Genomic DNA, 16,533 nt, shown 5'->3' with positions numbered 1-16,533 from the left:
GTTGTGGATCCCGTGTGCTCGATCCTCCTGGATCAGCTGACCGTGCAGGACCTTGTCAAAGTCCATGTCCTCATCGATCCTCTAAGTCACCTTCTCAAAACAAACAATCCAATTCAGCGAGGTACCACCCATGCTTACGATCCCTAATCAGACCTTACCTTTCCAAACACAAGTATGCCCTGTCTGTCCAGTAAATCTCCCACTGACCATATGTTCCCTAAGTTGCCCTCTGCAGCCTTCTTTAAATAACATTAGCCACTCTGTAGTCTTCCAGTACCTCAGCCTTGGCAAAGAAGATCCAATAATCACTGCTGTGGCCCCAGTATTTTCTTCACTTCCCTCTTATAATGACTATGATACACATGGTCTGGATTTTTAATCTACTTTTATGAACTTTAAGATAGCCAGCACCTTCTCTTTTATAATGTGGCTATATTTCAAGGCATCACAGTTCTCTTTCCTGAACTTGCCACCTTCCGTGATCGTCACAGTAAACACAGACTAGATATATTCATTTAATATCTCTCCCGCCTCTTGTGGCTCCAAGCACAGACAACCACATGAAGTGGATCTACGCTCTTCCAAGTTACCCTTTTGCTCTTTATGTACTTCAGATTGGGGTTGATTTACCACATGGGTGTACATAGAGAAATACAGTGAAATCTGTCCTTTGTGTTGACAACCGACAATGTGCTGGAGGCTGCCGCAAGTGTCTCCACACATTCTGGCGACACTATAGGATGCCCACGATGTTCTGCAGAACAACACAAGCAGTAACAACGACACAAAAGAAAGCAAGACAACAACTGCAAAACAACACCCTTACCCACCCTCGTCACCACCCATTGTGGAATTGATGGCTTTGTGGCAAGTTTGCAGTGGAGTGGTAGGTAGTGCTGAGCAGGCAATGCAATTGCAGCAAAACTTAGACAAATTGGAAGAATGGGCAAAGAAGTGGCAGATGAAAAACAGTGTTGGGCAATGTATGAAAATGCACTTTGGTAAAAGGAACAATATTGCGGAGTATTATCTAAATGGGGAGAAAGTTCAAACATCAAGGGTGCAGAGGGACTTGGGAGTCCTCGTGCAAGACTCCTAGACGGTTGATTTACAGGTTGAGTCTGTGGTAAAGAAGACAAATGCAATGTTGGCATTTATTTCAAGGGGACTAGAATATAAAAGCAAAAAGTTAATGGTGAGGCTTTAAAAGACACTGGTCAGGCTGCACTTGGAGTATTGCAACAGATTTCGGCCCCATATCTCAGAAAGTATGTGTTGTCACTGGAGAGAGTCCAGAGGAGGTTCACAAGGATGATTCCGGGAATGAAGAGGTTAACATATGAGGAGCGTTTAGCAGCTTTGGGCCTGTACTCACTGGAATTTAGAAGAATGCGGGGGGATCTCACTGAAACCTATCAAATGTTGTAAGAACTAGATAAGGTGGATGTGGAGAGGATGTTTCCACATGGTAGGGGTATCCAGAACTAGAGGGCACGGACCTCAAAATTGATTGGCGACCCTTTAGAACAGGGGTAAGGAGGATATTTTTAGCCAGAGAGTAGTGAATCTGTGGAATGCTCTGCCACAGGCTGCGGTGGAGGCCAAGTCCGTGGGTATATTTAAAGTGAAAATCGATCGTTTCCTGATCAGTCAGGGCATCAAAGGATATGGTGAGAAGGCCGGTGTATGGGGTTGAATAGGATCCAGGATCAGCCATGATGGAATGGCAGAGAAGACTGGATGGTCTGAAAGGCCTAATTCTGCCCGTGTGTCTTACGTACAGGCCTCCAAAACCAGGACAGGCCACCCTCGGGCCTTCGGTCCTTGTCCCCGGATGCCATGAAATATTATGCAGACTCTTGGGATTCCCCTTTACCTTATTTGCCAGACCTATTTTATGTCCTCTTTTTGTCGTCCTGAGTTCTCTCGTAAATGTGCTCCTATATCCCTTATATCGGTGTTTGTTTCATCACAGTTGTCCATAAAATTTTAAGGATGTTGCTTGGACTGGGTTATAGGAAAAGGTTGGATTGGTTAGGACTTTATTCCCTGGAGCGTACAAGAATAAGGGGAGATCTTATAAAGGTATACAAAATTATGAGGGGTATAGATGGCGTGATTTTGTACAGATTTTTTTCCCTACGGGTTGGGTGAGACTAGACCAGAAGTCATATGTTTAGGGTGTAAGGTGAAATATTTGTAGGAAATCTATAGAAAAACTTCTTAATTCTGCGCTGTGGATTTAATTTAATTTAAAGGAAGTTTAGAGGGCACATGGAAGGGAGGGGTTTGAAGTGATGTGGTCCGGGTACAGGGACTAGACGGAAGATCAGGGACTAGATGGACCGAAAGGCTTGCCCTGTATTGCAGTACTCTACGACTCTGCAGATCTACCAAAATTAAACTATGAATGGTTAGAGATAACAATAATCAGGCTCATTTTCCTGAAATGAAGAGGATTTGAATGAAGTTTTTATGGTGTTAAAGAGAATTGACAGCGTAAACAGAAAGAGGACTGACCTTTTCCTGTGCCTCCTCCTGTTCCTGACCAAAACCCTCAGTAACCTTTTCCATTCTTTTCAGCCTTGCTCCTCACTTCAACATGACCAGGCTGTCCTTGAACTCTGCCGGTCCCTGAACCACGTTTGTGTAATGTCCCAGCCCCATGCAACTTTACGTGCCCCGCATTCGCCTGCTCCGCCTGCCAGGCTTCTTGCAGTAGAATAAACAAGGTTAGTTTATCAGACTTTCATTCCCCATCTTGCCCTGCCTGCCCTACCTACTGAACTTGCTTGCTTTAACTACTATCTTTTGCCTTTCCTGTCTGCCACACGAATGTTTTGAATCCCATCCCTGCTGTCAGATAACTGAAATCCTTCCGAGTTGCTCGAAGAAATCTCCCCGCCAGGATATCATTCCCTTCCTCCTCTGCCCCCGAAGAGATCCCCATGGCCCCAGAGTCTGAATCCCTGCACCACCTTCTCAAACAAGCAGTCATCTACACTGACCTTCTATCCTACCCTGACTAGCATGTGGCACCATGAAGAATCCAGAGATTACAGCCCTTGACATCGTTCCTATAACCTTCTACCTAACTCCCTATATTCACTCCGTAGAACTTTCTCCTGTTCTCTAGCTATGTTGGTGCTTGAAGCCAGACTGAATGTCTGGTGGGCCACTGAGGTCAAATTCTTTTAAATTGCCCCACGGAAACAACACTGTGCCCCAGATAACTGACTTACCAGATCTCTGGCTAATGTTGCCATTAAGGTGGTCATTACTGGTTGTTTTTGGGTCTGGGTATATACTACAGTAATCGGTTAAAAGAGAATCAGAGATGAGAGCAAAATCATGAAATAAGGGAGAGTTAAAATACTTTTTGCGTACATATCTGTATGTAATAAGCAAATAGTATGGTATGCTTGTGGATGTAATTATTGTGTTCTTTCTCTTTCCCCTTTCTTCCAAAGTCGAAGTAAAATTTATTATCAGAGTACATACATGTCACAATAGACAATCAACCCTGAGATTCTTTTTTTGTGGGCATACTTAGCAAATCTATGTAACAGTAACTGTAAGCAGGATCCGTAAACTGTACAAATGCAGATAATAAATAAATAGCAATAAATAATGAGCATGAAACAACAATATACAGACATCCCACCTCTCCCGGAAGTTCCGGGAGTCTCCCGCATATTAATAGTGGCTCCCTGACACCCGCAAATTATATACAATATCACGGAAATCAATTTTTTTGAGAGCGAGTGAGAGAAAGCAAGAGAGAGCGCGAGAGCGGCCATGAGACAGAGAGTGCGCGAGAGAGAGCGAGAGCAAGCAAGCGAGCGAGAGAGAAAGCAAGCGAGAGCGCTTGAGAGCGCGCAAGTGACCACGAGAGAGAGAGCGCGAGCCAGAGCGTGCCGTGGCAGAGTGTTCCAAAAAAAATATAAAACGTACGTCACCCCAGACTACACTAATGCGTACTCCTGCCTGATAGGGGTCAAAGTAATGACAGTGTTGCTCGCTGCACTGGTTGCAACAGTGACTTTTCTATTGCCCATGGTGGGTTAAGTCTGTAAAAGACATGTTGAGGTGATTGAGTTTAACAGGTGTCATTTGTTCATTAGCATAGCTAACGTTATTTAAACTAGCTGGCTGGCTGCTAAGGAGCTACTCTATTGTAGACATCCCACCTCTCCCGGAAGTCTCCCGCAAATTGATGGTGCTACCTCCCTGAAATGAGTTTTTGCAGGGTGGGATGTCTGAATATAACAGAGTCCTTTTATTCAAGAGCCTGATGGCTGAGGGGTAGTGACTGCTCTTGAACCTGGTGGTGTGAGTCTTGAGGCACCTGTACCTTCTACCTGATGACAGGAGCGAGAAAAGAGCACGGCCTGATGGTGAGGGTCTTTGATGATGGATGCTGTTTTTCTTCAGCAGCGTTTCATGTACGTGTGCTCAGTGATTGGGAGGGTTTTACCCCTGATGTACTGGGTCGACTCCACTCAAAGGCATTGCTGTCCCCATACCAGGTCATAATGAAACCAGTCAGCACACTTTCCCCACACATCTATAGAAGTTTGCCAAGGTTTTTGATGGTGTGCAGAATCTCCGCAGATTCCTGAGGAAGGAGGGGCACCGTCGTGTTTTCTTTGCAATAATATTTATATGTTGGATCCAGGATAGGTCCTCAGATAATAAAACCCAGGAATTTAAAGTTACTGACCCTCTCCACCTCATTTCCTCCGATGATTGCTGGCTCATAGACCTCTGGCTTCCCTCTCCTGAAGTCTACTTTCAGATCTTTGGTCTTACTGACATGGAGTGAGAGGTTGTAGTTATTCCACAACTCAGCTAAATTTTCAATCTCCCTCCTGCCCTTCCCCATGCCTCCCATCAAAAATAGTCATAGTCATAGTCATACTTTATTGATCCTGGGGGAAATTGTTTTTTTATTACAGTTGCACCATAAATAATAAATAGTAATAAAACCATAAATAGTTAAATAGTAATATGTAATTTATGCCAGTAAAATTATGAAATAAGTCCAGGACCAGCCTATTGGCTCAGGGTGTCTGACCCTCCAAGGGAGGAGTTGTGAAGTTTGATGGCCACAGGCAGGAATGACTTCCTATGACGCTCTGTGTTACATCTCGGTGGAATGAGTCTCTGGCTGAATGTACTCCTGTGCCCAACCGTAGGAATGACTTCCTATGACACTCTGTGCTGCATCTCGGTGGAATGAGTCTCTGGCTGAATGTACTCCTGTGCCCACCCAGTACATTATGTAGTGGATGGGAGACATTGACCAAGATGGCAGGCAACTTGGACAGCATCCTCTTTTCAGACACCACTGTGAGAGAGTCCAGATCCATCCCCACAACATCACTGGCCTTACGAATGATTTTGTTGATTCTGTTGGTGTCTGCCACCCTCAGCCTGCTGCCCCAGCACACAACAGCAAACATGATAGCACTGGCCACCACAGACTCATAGAACATCCTCAGCAAATATAATTACAGCAAAGCTCAGAAGCTGAGATCTTTTGAAATGCACTTCTCATTTTTGGGTTGTGGTTGAGATTGAAACCAGAGTTCTCAAAATCACAGCCTAGTGAATTAGTTTCTTAGTCTGTTCTTCAAATAGAATTACTTGGATTAGCAGCATTCAGCGTGCATGTGATCCAACCAGACCAAACCGCTGTAGTTCACTCCCACCCCGCCACCAGCACCACCTCCAAAATCATCAGCAACATCTTTTCCCTCCCTCCCTCTGCGCATATTTTAAATTAACACCCACTAAAAGCATCTTGCCCCAGGTTCCCAGACAGATGTGTAGTTTACTTTCCCTCCAGTGGAAACGGTATTTCCTTCAAACCCACCATTTTAGCATCAATTAGGAATTCTGTTCACTTTCATGGGAAGAACTTACAAAATTCTTCTCAACCTCGGCAGGAATCGAACCCCAATCGGTGATCGGTGGCGCAGTAAAGCAGTTGCACCAGCTGTTACTCTACCATTCCACCCTTGGCCACTGTAAATTTCTCCTAGCATGCAGGGAGCAGTAACCCATGGATTCACGTTCGAGGGCTCAGCATCTCACGTTCGCAATATTTATTGCTTATTTATTTATTTATTGTTATTTCATTCTTTTTGTATTTACAGTTTGTTGACTTTTGCACACTGGTTGAATGCCCAAATAGGTGCAGTCTTTCATTGATTCTATTGTGGTTATTATTCCATTTTGGATTTATTGAGTATGTCCACAAGGAAATGAATCTTAGGGTTGTATATGGTGACATATATGTACTTTGATAATAAATTTACTTTGAACTTTGAAATGAGTGCTTCATGGAGTTGGTGAACTGAATGGATTCTTTCTGTACTGTGTGACTTTTTGGCCTTCACCTTCCATTTAACATAGTTGGTACGAAGATTATATGAAATTGGGCAGGCAGGGAGAAATTTGCCAGAAGATGGTGGGGCCTGAAATGGAGTTTTTATTGTGGACTGCAACTCACAAGCAGTGCATAGAGAGTGGGGAAGTGGGATCAGCCAGGGTAACTCCCCTTGCTTCTGGCAAGCTTTGCCCACACAGGATCCTTGCTGATAAACTTTCTTTTCTGTTTTGTTCAGCAGTATGGCTTTTAAGGAAATTTTTTTTGAATCTTTTCATGCCAGGTGATCGTGTATTGAGCGGGCAGGATCACGGTAACTTTGCCAAGTCGGTGGGCAGGAACTGGAAGCAGGTTGGGCGCGTCTTACAGAAAACTTGCCGAGGTCTTCGGGATCCCACCATCGACAACATTGCCTTTGAGTACGAGCGGGAAGGATTATATGAACAGGCGTACCAAATGCTGCTCAAGTTCATTCAGTGCGAAGGGAAGAAGGCGACAATGAGTCGACTGATCAGAGCTTTGGAGGAAAGTGAACTGGTTGGGATTGCTGATCAGTTGTTGAACAATAATTAATTGGAAGTGTGCACGATACAATTTTCAATGCTGAGGCATAAAACTGAAACTTGGCTGTGGCTCTGCAGAAGGTTTTATTCCTTGCATCAAAGTTAATCATTCTGTGTAACGTCTGTTCTAATGTCATCTATAACCGAGGTGTGTTGTATTGGAAGCAGCCTGCTTCCTTTCATGTTCAAAGTTTTAGAACAATCACTGAATCTAGTTCTCACTTTCAAAAATGTGAGGTATTTTAATTACTATTACAGTATTTTCTTCATTGATTTTGCAAGCCAAGGTATGCATGTGTTGCTGAATTTAGGGGGAGGAGCAAATATATTTCAATTAGGTAGATGTTTCTAAATATATCTTTTATGCCAGTTACAGAGAAAGGCTGCAATCTTGCAGTGTATATTTTTGTGCTTTTTGTTTCCCTGTGAACAAATTCTGATCTGCATTTGATTTTTTTAAAGTTGCTCATCGTGAAGGGAAGATCTCTTCTGTTGCCCGGCCGTGAGCCACCAACAGGAGCAGTCCCAATCTAATTCCTGGTAGACCTTGGCCTACAGCACAATGCTGCCCTACATACAGCATTAATTAGCCTAATTAGACTGATGGCACTTGGACAGCACAAAATATACAGTAAATGGATCAGATTTTGTAGTCGAGGGCTGGCATGTTGGGAGGGGGTGTTTTGGGAAGGTGGGGCAGCACTGGCAGGCATCCCTTGCATCCATCTGCTCGGGGCTTTCCTGGGAATGACAGATACCAATGCTGTAGGCCTGAAGTGAAACGAATTCCATTCCACAGTTCTTGCAATCCCTGGCATCAGAACGCAGAGACATGAACGACTGAGTGATCCGTGAAAGGTAGAATCCATGTTGGAAAAATCTTAAATCTTGGTTGATCACAGTTATCCCACTTTCTTGCCCTTAAACAGGCTCAAGGTTGCCCAGGGTTACCGGTGAAATGGGAGAGTTGGGAATTAATATAATAAAAATAAAAATCTAAACGTGCTGAAAAATGTCATTCCTTCTGCTACTGTGACCTGGCTGCATCCTTGAAGTTTAGAACTTGCCTAAAAACATTTAAAAAATGATGGGCTCGATATTTATGTTTTCCTGTATATTCCCTGGAGTGCAGGAGAATAAGAGGAGATTTGATAGAGGTGTACAAAATTATGAGGGGCATAGGGACATGCAAGCCGGCTTTTTCCACTAAATTTGGGTGAGACTAGAACTGGAGGTCATAGTTTGAGGGTGAAAGGTGAAATGTTTAAGGGAAACTTCAGGGGGATCTTCACTCAGAGGACGGTGAGTGTGGAGCAATCTGCCAGCGGAAGTGGTGGATGTGAGTTTGATTTCAACATTGAAGAGAAGTTTGGATGGGAGGGGTAAGGATGGCTATGGTCCCAGTGCAGGTCGTTTAGCACAGACTAGATGGGCCAAAGGGCCTGTTTCTGTGCTGTAGTGCTCTATGACTCGATGAATAAAATACCTGGAGTAAGAATGGAATTTGATGTAACAAGCACCATAGTTCATCGGCATGGTGAAAGAATTCCTAAATGACCTTGTCATAGAGGCAGTGATGGAGAATTTCTGGAAAATAAGGACCTAGTGAATCTCGAAGAACTCTTGGCCTTCAGTGAAGCACGGTGACGAGCACCCTGTAATTGGTGTTAGTGACCCTGACAGCAGTTGCAGCTGCCGTGTGCTGTTGTGTGAGAACCCCAGGGGTTACAGCTCTTTTAATGAGTGATATGGTTTGCTGGGTATGGCGCTTGGCCAAGTGGTTAGGGTGTTGGACTAGCCACCCGAAGGTTGTGGGTTCAAGCCTTGGGTGGGGCAGCGTGTGTGTCCTTGAGCAAGGCACTTAACCACACAATGCTCCAGTAAAACCCAGTCTCGTACTCTCAGTTGCTTCACGCCATGGAAACCGGCATAAGTACCGGCCCTGATGGGCCACAAGGCTCGTGACAGACTTTAATGGCTTGCTGGGAGAGCGAATGCAGCTGTACAGAGGAAAGCGAATCCTAGAGAATGTGCTGATGCTATCCCTACTGTAATCCCTAGGTGCCAAGGCAGTCTGCTGTTGCATTGCATGATAGCTGTTTTAATTTCCTGAAGGTAGCTGTTTTAATTTCCTTTCACCCTTTACTGCAGAGGTTAGCTCAAACACTGAAACTTTGGTGGCTTAGTTGCAACACAGTGGCACTGCAGGAAAAGTGTACAGAGGCAGAGCCCTTTACACAGACCAGAGTGAAATATGTTGTTCCCGTTAACAACCAACACACCCAGGGGCAAGCTGGGGACAGCTCGCCAGTGTCACAACAGAGCACTCAGCATTCATCTGTCGCAAGTGCTGTGTTTGTGGTAGCGCTGTTGGGCCTCGGCTAAACGCAAAAGAGCCCACAGCGCTCCCTAAAGTGGAGTGGAGTCCTTCTGGTGTCTCGGCAATACCTACCAGTGGCTGCCTTTTCCGAAAACAGATGAACCCAACAGTTGTCACATTTTTGTTCTGCGGGATCTTGCCATGCTCACCTTGGCTGCTGTTGCCTTCTACAGAGTGGTACTATATCCCACTGAAATGGAAAGGCTTCCAAATGCAGGAGCCCGCATCCTAAAGCGAAGGGAAGAGAGAAAAGTTACTGAGTTGTGGAAGGAGCAAGTTGACCAATAATATTACAGGTGGACAAGTGATTGCGGTGAACTGTAATGAAGATCGAGCAGCGGAAGGTGCTGGCACTGCCACTTATCCACAAAAACTTGCAGTAACTCTCCTGTTAATCCTAAATACGAGCTCGTCTGCAGAGGCTGGAAATCCAAAGGAACACGCACAAAGTGCTGAAGGGGCTCAGCAGGTCAGGTAGCATCTATGGTAATGAATAAACAGTCGACCTTTCAGGCTGAGGTCCTTCTTCAAGGCTGGAAAAGAAGAGAGAAGATGCTGGGTGGAGGAGCAACACATTATATTCCGTCTGGGTAGTCTCCAATCTGATAGTACGAATATTGATTTCTCCTTCCAGTTAAAAATAATTTCCCTCCCCCTCCCTTCTCCTTCTATCCCCCACACTGACCCCTTACCTTTTCTCACCTGCCTATCACCACCTCCTGGATCTCCCCCTTCTCTTTTTCCACTCTTCTCTCCCACCAGATTCCTTCCTCTGAGCCCTTGGCCTTTGTGAATCTCTAAAGTCATGTTTTTTAATGCTAGGCACTGGGCTGAAGTCTATGCTAATCTTCCATAGTGGCTCTTTCATCAGCTGCAGGCCTGGGTTTGTTGTGCTCTGCCATAGCCTGTGGTGCACCTGGTCATACCTAAGCAGGAGGGCATTGGATTTGTGCGTCTTCTGGTTTTTGCAAGTGACCTATGAGTTAGATAGTGTGTCTTCTCTGAACACTGATACTGGACTCGATAAGTCCACCCATTTCTACAACCCCCCCCCCCCACTCCGATTTACCAGGCGGCCTCCATCGCTCGGCAAGGGTGGTGTCAGCCTCTTGTGTACCGGAGTCTCTTCATCCTGCTGAAATGGCCTCGATTCCTCGGATTCTGCACCAGACCTTGTCTGCCACCTCAAAGGGACCTGGCCCTTGGATTGCTGTAGGCAATTCTTCTCCTGATTTGCAGCAGAACAATGTTGAACTTCCAGCTAGGAAGACCAGCCCTCCATCCAGGTTCCCAGTCTGCAGGATTCCATTGTTGTTTTGTGCTGTTTACCAATGATTTCCTTTGTTTTCTTGATAAGTCTCAGTTCTCTAAGACAGTTTTTTGAGGTTTCTGTAAGGATGTGGCAGCACATTCTGGGCATCATGTGAGTGTTGAGCAGCTCAGTCTTTCATAGAAGTTTCAGTTTACCTCTTACGCCAGTTTTCCACACCACTTGTTCAACTTAATGCAATCAATTTACTGATCTGTTTCAGTTTTCTCAATTGTTGAAGATAAATGTCTTTACCTTACTGACCAAGTGGAACCCTTAGTCTTTGCATTCACTGAAGCCAGTGCAAATGGGATATTCTTGGCCATCCTGGAGTAAAACTCACTTGGGGTAGCTGTATTGTCTACCAAAGCTAGAACTTCATCACTGATGTTCACCAAACTCTCCTCCTAGCTCTCAAGTGCAAGTGCTGTTGACTGAGGATTGGCGTCAGGGGAGCCCCTTATTTTGGAGGCTTATTTATTTAGACAGAGCGTATCCTTCCCTACCTTGACCACTGTACTTCGGCTCATGTGTAAGTCTTTTACCAGAAGGTAAATCTGGGAAACACTCCCTTCTTATCAGTGCGTATAAGAGCAATTTGTCTCTCTCCCCAAATTAAATTCACAGGCAGACCTGCAAACACAATTGCTTGCCCGTTTTCAAAGTCAACGTCAAAGTAAATTTATTATCAAAGCATGTATACATCACCATATTCTACCTTGAGATTAATTTTCTTGTTGGTATTTACAAGAAAATAAAGAAATGCAATAGAATTTGTGAAAAATTATACATAATTAAGGACTGGCAAAAGACAAATTGTGCAATTAAATATGTATTAAGGAAACTGCAGATACTGGAAATCCAAGCAATGCACACTAAATGCTGGAGAAACTCAGCAGGCCAGGCAGCATCTATGGAAAAGAGTAAACAGTCGATGTTACGGGCCGGGATCCATCCTGATGAAGGGTCTTGGCCCTAAACGTCGACGGTTTACTCTTTTCCGTAGATGCTGCCTGGCCTGCTGAGTTCCTCCAGCATTCTGTAAGTTCAGAAGCCTCATGGTTGTAGGGTAATAACTGTTTCCTGAACCTGGTGGTATGGGACCTAAGGCTCCTGTACCTCCTGCCTGATTGTAGTAGTGAGAAGAGAATAAGACCTGAATGGTTGGGGTCCTTGATGCTGGATGCTGCTTTCTTGTGGCAGTGCTCCTTGTAAATGCACTCAATGGAAGGGAAGGCTTTTCCTATGATGGACTGGGCTGTATCCACCATTTTCGGGGAGACTTTTCCATTCCTTTTCCAAACACCTTGGTGTTTCCATACCAGGCCGTGATGCAACCAGATAGGATACTCTCCACTGTTCATCTTCAGAAGTTTGTCAAAGTTTTAGGCCACATGCTAAATCTACATGAACTTATAAAAAGTAGAGATGCTGAAGGTTCTTTTGGGCCCCTTGTGATGTTCTGCTGCAGGATTGCAGTATATTCTAGTGAACACTGATTCCTTGGGGTCCTCACCACGAATGTGGTGAAGAGTATTTTGAGCCTGGGGCTGAAGCGGGTTGGTTACCAGGTGCTCATACAATGCAGTAGCTCATGACTCTCTGCTTTGTGGATTAGGACAATCCAGCTTGGTTTGCGAGCTTCTGGAATGGCATCCACCTAGAGCCATTGGGTAGCCATTGGTAGCCATCAAGACAGTTTCCTTTGTTGAAAGCTCCTGGTGTCTCTAAGCTTTGGCAGGTGCTCTTGCCCTCTCCTTCTATTCCCTTAGTGTCACCTTGTCAGAGGTGTCCAGTTTGGCTGAAAGCACGGCTGGACCTCCCTGAGAGGGCAGTCGGACAACCCTGGTGCGTCCAACAGATTACTGGTATCCTCCAGTCCTTCTCAAACATCCTTTGGCTACAGCATCAGCTTTCAGTTTCCAGCCTTGTTATTTCCCCGCAAAGGCCAAGTCAGAGCTACATGGGGATTCTGCTAGAGCTGGGGATTGTGAGTGCAGCGGTTGCAAGAACCTTTCTGTCTTTACAGTGAAAGACCATGAGACATAGGAGCAGAATTAGCCCATCAAGTCTGCTCCACATCCTGTTCTCCCCGTAGCCTTTGACACATTACTAGTCAAAAGCCTATCAACCTCTGCTTTAAATATACCCAATGACTTACACTCCAGGCATTCACTAAAAGTAAAAAACATAAGCTTTGCAATTGCAGTGCCATGACATTGACTAAAGCTACGCCCTTGACAACAAGTGGCACGATAGCGTGGAGGTTAGCACGTCGCTTCACAGCGCCAAAGGCCGGGGTTCAACTCCCATGACTGTAAGGAGTTTTTATGTTCTCCCCATTAACACTTGGGTTTCCTCTGGGTGCTGCGCTTTCCAAAGACATAGGGGTCAGTAGGTTAATCGGTCCATGGGTGCAATTGGGTGGTGAGGGCTCGTTGGGCCGTGATGCTCTGTTACCATGCTGTATATCCCTAAATTAAATTAAAACAAATGTGACTTATTCCTGCAGAGTTTTCTGTCTCTGCTTGTCCACCTGGTGCTAGGTAGGTGACTTTATACAGGGAGCTTAACTGTTGCTGCCAGTACTCATTTCACAAGAGGCTTGTGTAGGTGAGGTCTTACTTATATGAGCTGTTTTTAAATCTGGATGCTGTAAATACAAGATCAATGCCCAGTTTGGAGACTCAAGGCTGCAGATGCCAGAATCTGGAGCAACACACAAGGTGCTGGTAGAAACTGTGTTATACAGTTAAAACATGGTCTGCCAGAGTTGATGTGAAATCCCACTTGTCTGTTGTGATCAACCTGTGAACTGACTTGTTTCCACCTATGTGTTTTATGTTTCTTATCTCTTTGTAATAATTGTAATTGTCTACCAAAAAGTGTTTGGACACTATTGGGCTCTAGGTTCATCATGGTCATTTTAAGATTCAAGTTCACGTGTAAATTAGACCAAAAGTGAAATGTGCTGTTTGCATTAACAACAAACACGCCCTGTGCTGGGGGCAGCCACAAGTATCGTCACATAGTCTGACACCAACAGAGCGTGGCCACAATTCTCAACAGAACAACACAGAAAACAACAATAGCAAAGCAAGCCCCTGTTCCTCCTGCCCACTTGAGCACATACACTGCCTTCTAACCCCAAGAGAGCCCGTATTCTTCAGCCTCCTGTCTCCGCAGACCCAGATTTCGACTTGGCCTTGGATGCAGGCGTGCAGCCACTGAGCCTTCGGCTGCCGCAGCATGACCACTGCAATGCCACCAAAACTACAACTGAAAAGTAGAGATTGCACAAAATACTTTTACCTGGAGAAACTGTGAGACAGCATTGAGGGAATGTAATAAACAGGCTCATCTATTTGTAAACCCTACCTAAAAGGGGGAAGATGAATGCTTTATCTGTGATGCAAGAGTTCACACAAGGAAATAAAATTTGTTTTATTAAATTGAACTGTGGTACACATCGTCTTATTGGTATTGTATGGCGCCTGGACTTTGCTCAATCTGCAGCTCCATTTCTCCCATCTAATAAGAAGGTATAATTGCAGCCTTTCACAGCCGGAGACCCAGTTTGTTAAACTGAAGTTCAAATCCCACTAGCACACTGGTAAATTTAAATTCAAATAATTCTGGAATAACACACTAATACTAACGACTGAGGTTACTAGATCATTGCAATTTATGAGCCTCATGAAATCTATTATCCTTACCCAGTCAGGTTTTTATGTTGCTCCAGACCTACAGAAGCCACCTAAGTTCAGAAACAATTATAGATACAGAATAAATGTTGATCTTTGCACATTTTCCGTACAGAAATAAAGTGTTCATTTATCCCTGATTTGTAAAAACAATATTAAATTTGTACACTTGGATAAGGCACACAAAAAAACCACTAAGGATTTTGAGTTCTTTTGCACCATATGTTAAACCATCTCAGTCTATAGAATATTTTAGGAAGTTGGTCAACTAATCTCAGAGTCCAAAGCAGGTTATTATCACTGACGTGTCATGACACATATAATATACTCACACACATAGTGGATTCTGGTTAATCAAGACAGCTACTTACTTGGGACAACTCTTGAAGAACAAAGACTAATGGAGAAAATATCCGAGATTCCCTTTCTTTATTTAGGACACTGTACCTCTTAGTTGGGAAAGGAGGCTGTTGCTGAACAGTTTCTAACTTGCATCATTCATGTGCACTTATGTAGTCATTAGACACAGCACGTGGCATCGAGTGAACAGTTTTTAAATAGTGCCAGTTAAATGTACTTGTGTTCAAAAAGCAGTGATTTTTATCACTGATAGTTGCTAAGAAATTGGCAGTGCAACAATTCAGATTCAGTTAATCAAAATTCACTGTAAGCCGTGCTTAGATTGAAGAGTTTTTAAATAGCACCAGTTGTGTGTGCGTTTGTTGAAAAGCAGTGAGTTTTCTCACTGATAGTTGGCGAGAAATAAGCAGTAAGGCCTTTCGGAATTGTTGTGCTCACTGCAGTTTCAAGCGTTCAGACGCCAGGAGTGAAAATTTAAAAAATTTCACAACTTCAACAAGTTAAAAACTATGAAGAATCTGAAGGTATTGACAAGTGTCTTGAATGTTACAATGAAAAATGAAGATTTGGAGGATGCATTCGTCAATAGCATTGTATGAAGGCAGTCCATTACCTACACTAGGTGTCTGCACTGATTTTGTTCATTTACAGTCAATCAAAAGAACACAGCAGTGGGCAGGTACACTGGATAAATTCCTCCGTCGATAACAATTAGTAACTAAACAGTTTTATAGTACTGTAGTAGTATTGACTGTGTTTTAATTTGTTCTGTATTTCATTTAAATACTTTGTTACTTAGTTAAACAGTGGTTTATCTTTTTTTTACCTTTTAAACTATTTCAGTGAAACCGGCTAATTGGAGAAGCCCCTTCATGGGCCAAAATGTAGTTGTCCCGATGTGCCCCAATTAACCAGAATCCACTAGGCATAGTGGTTTACAGTGCCAGCAATCTGAGTTCAATTCCTGTTGCTGCCTGTGAGGAATTTGTACATTCTCCCCGCGACTGCATGGGTTTCTCCCGGATGCTCCAGTTTCCTCCCACAGTGATTAGGCATGGCTCGAAATGCCGGAAGGACCTACTTCACACTGTATGGCAATCGATCAATAAATAAATAAATATTGATATTTATACTCTGTGTGTGTGTGTGTGTGTGTGTAGTGCAAATAAGACAAAAATAGTGAGGTAGTGTTCATAGTCCATTCAAAAATCTCCTGGTGGACGGATAGGAGCAGTTCCTAAAACATTGAGTATTTGTCTTCAGGCTCCTCCTGATGGTAGCGATGAGAAGAGGGCATGTCCTGGGTGGTGCAGGTTCTTAATGATGGATGCTGCCTTTTTGAGGCATTGCCTTTTGAAGATGTCCTCCATGCTGGGGAGGCTGGTGTTCATGATGGATCTGGCTGTGTTTATAATGCTCTACAGCTTTTTCTGATCCTGTGCATTGACCCTTCCATACCATACAGTGATGCGGCTAGTTAAAATGCTCTCCAAGGTATATCTGTAGAAATTTGTTGGAGTTTTTGGTGACCTAACAGATCTCCCCAGACTCTTGGTGAAATATAGCTGCTGGCATAGCTTCATTGTAATTGCATCAATATGTTGGGCCCAGGATAGACCTTCAGAAATGGCCCTTTAGCATGCCTCTGTCTTTCTGTTGAGCGGAAATGATGGCACCACCTTGTTTATCCCAATCCAGCCACACAAATGTTTAGCCTGTTTCTGGGTAATAAAGTGAAACAGGCACAAAAAAAACTTGGAGAATATTTTGGAAATGGTGACCACAATATATAATTAAACAGAGTTCTTACACATAAAGTGAAA

The 16,533-nt window shown here is 44.0% G+C and overlaps 1 protein-coding gene across 3 annotated transcripts in view; it reads left to right on the top strand.

The window, feature by feature from the left end:
- The window catches only part of tradd (tnfrsf1a-associated via death domain), a 59,679-nt gene extending 45,576 nt beyond the window's left edge, over nucleotides 1-14,103 (top strand). For all 3 annotated transcript variants that reach the window (XM_072279402.1, XM_072279403.1, XM_072279404.1), the window contains exon 5: nucleotides 6,678-14,103. In XM_072279402.1, the coding sequence (XP_072135503.1) occupies nucleotides 6,678-6,967 (290 nt within the window). In that variant the 3' untranslated portion in view covers nucleotides 6,968-14,103. The remainder of the gene's footprint in view (nucleotides 1-6,677) is intronic.
- Nucleotides 14,104-16,533: the final 2,430 nt, after the last annotated feature.

Source organism: Mobula birostris, chromosome 15, assembly GCF_030028105.1.
Source record: "Mobula birostris isolate sMobBir1 chromosome 15, sMobBir1.hap1, whole genome shotgun sequence".
NCBI lineage: Eukaryota > Metazoa > Chordata > Chondrichthyes > Myliobatiformes > Myliobatidae > Mobula > Mobula birostris.
This window is presented reverse-complemented; position numbering and strand designations above follow the sequence as displayed.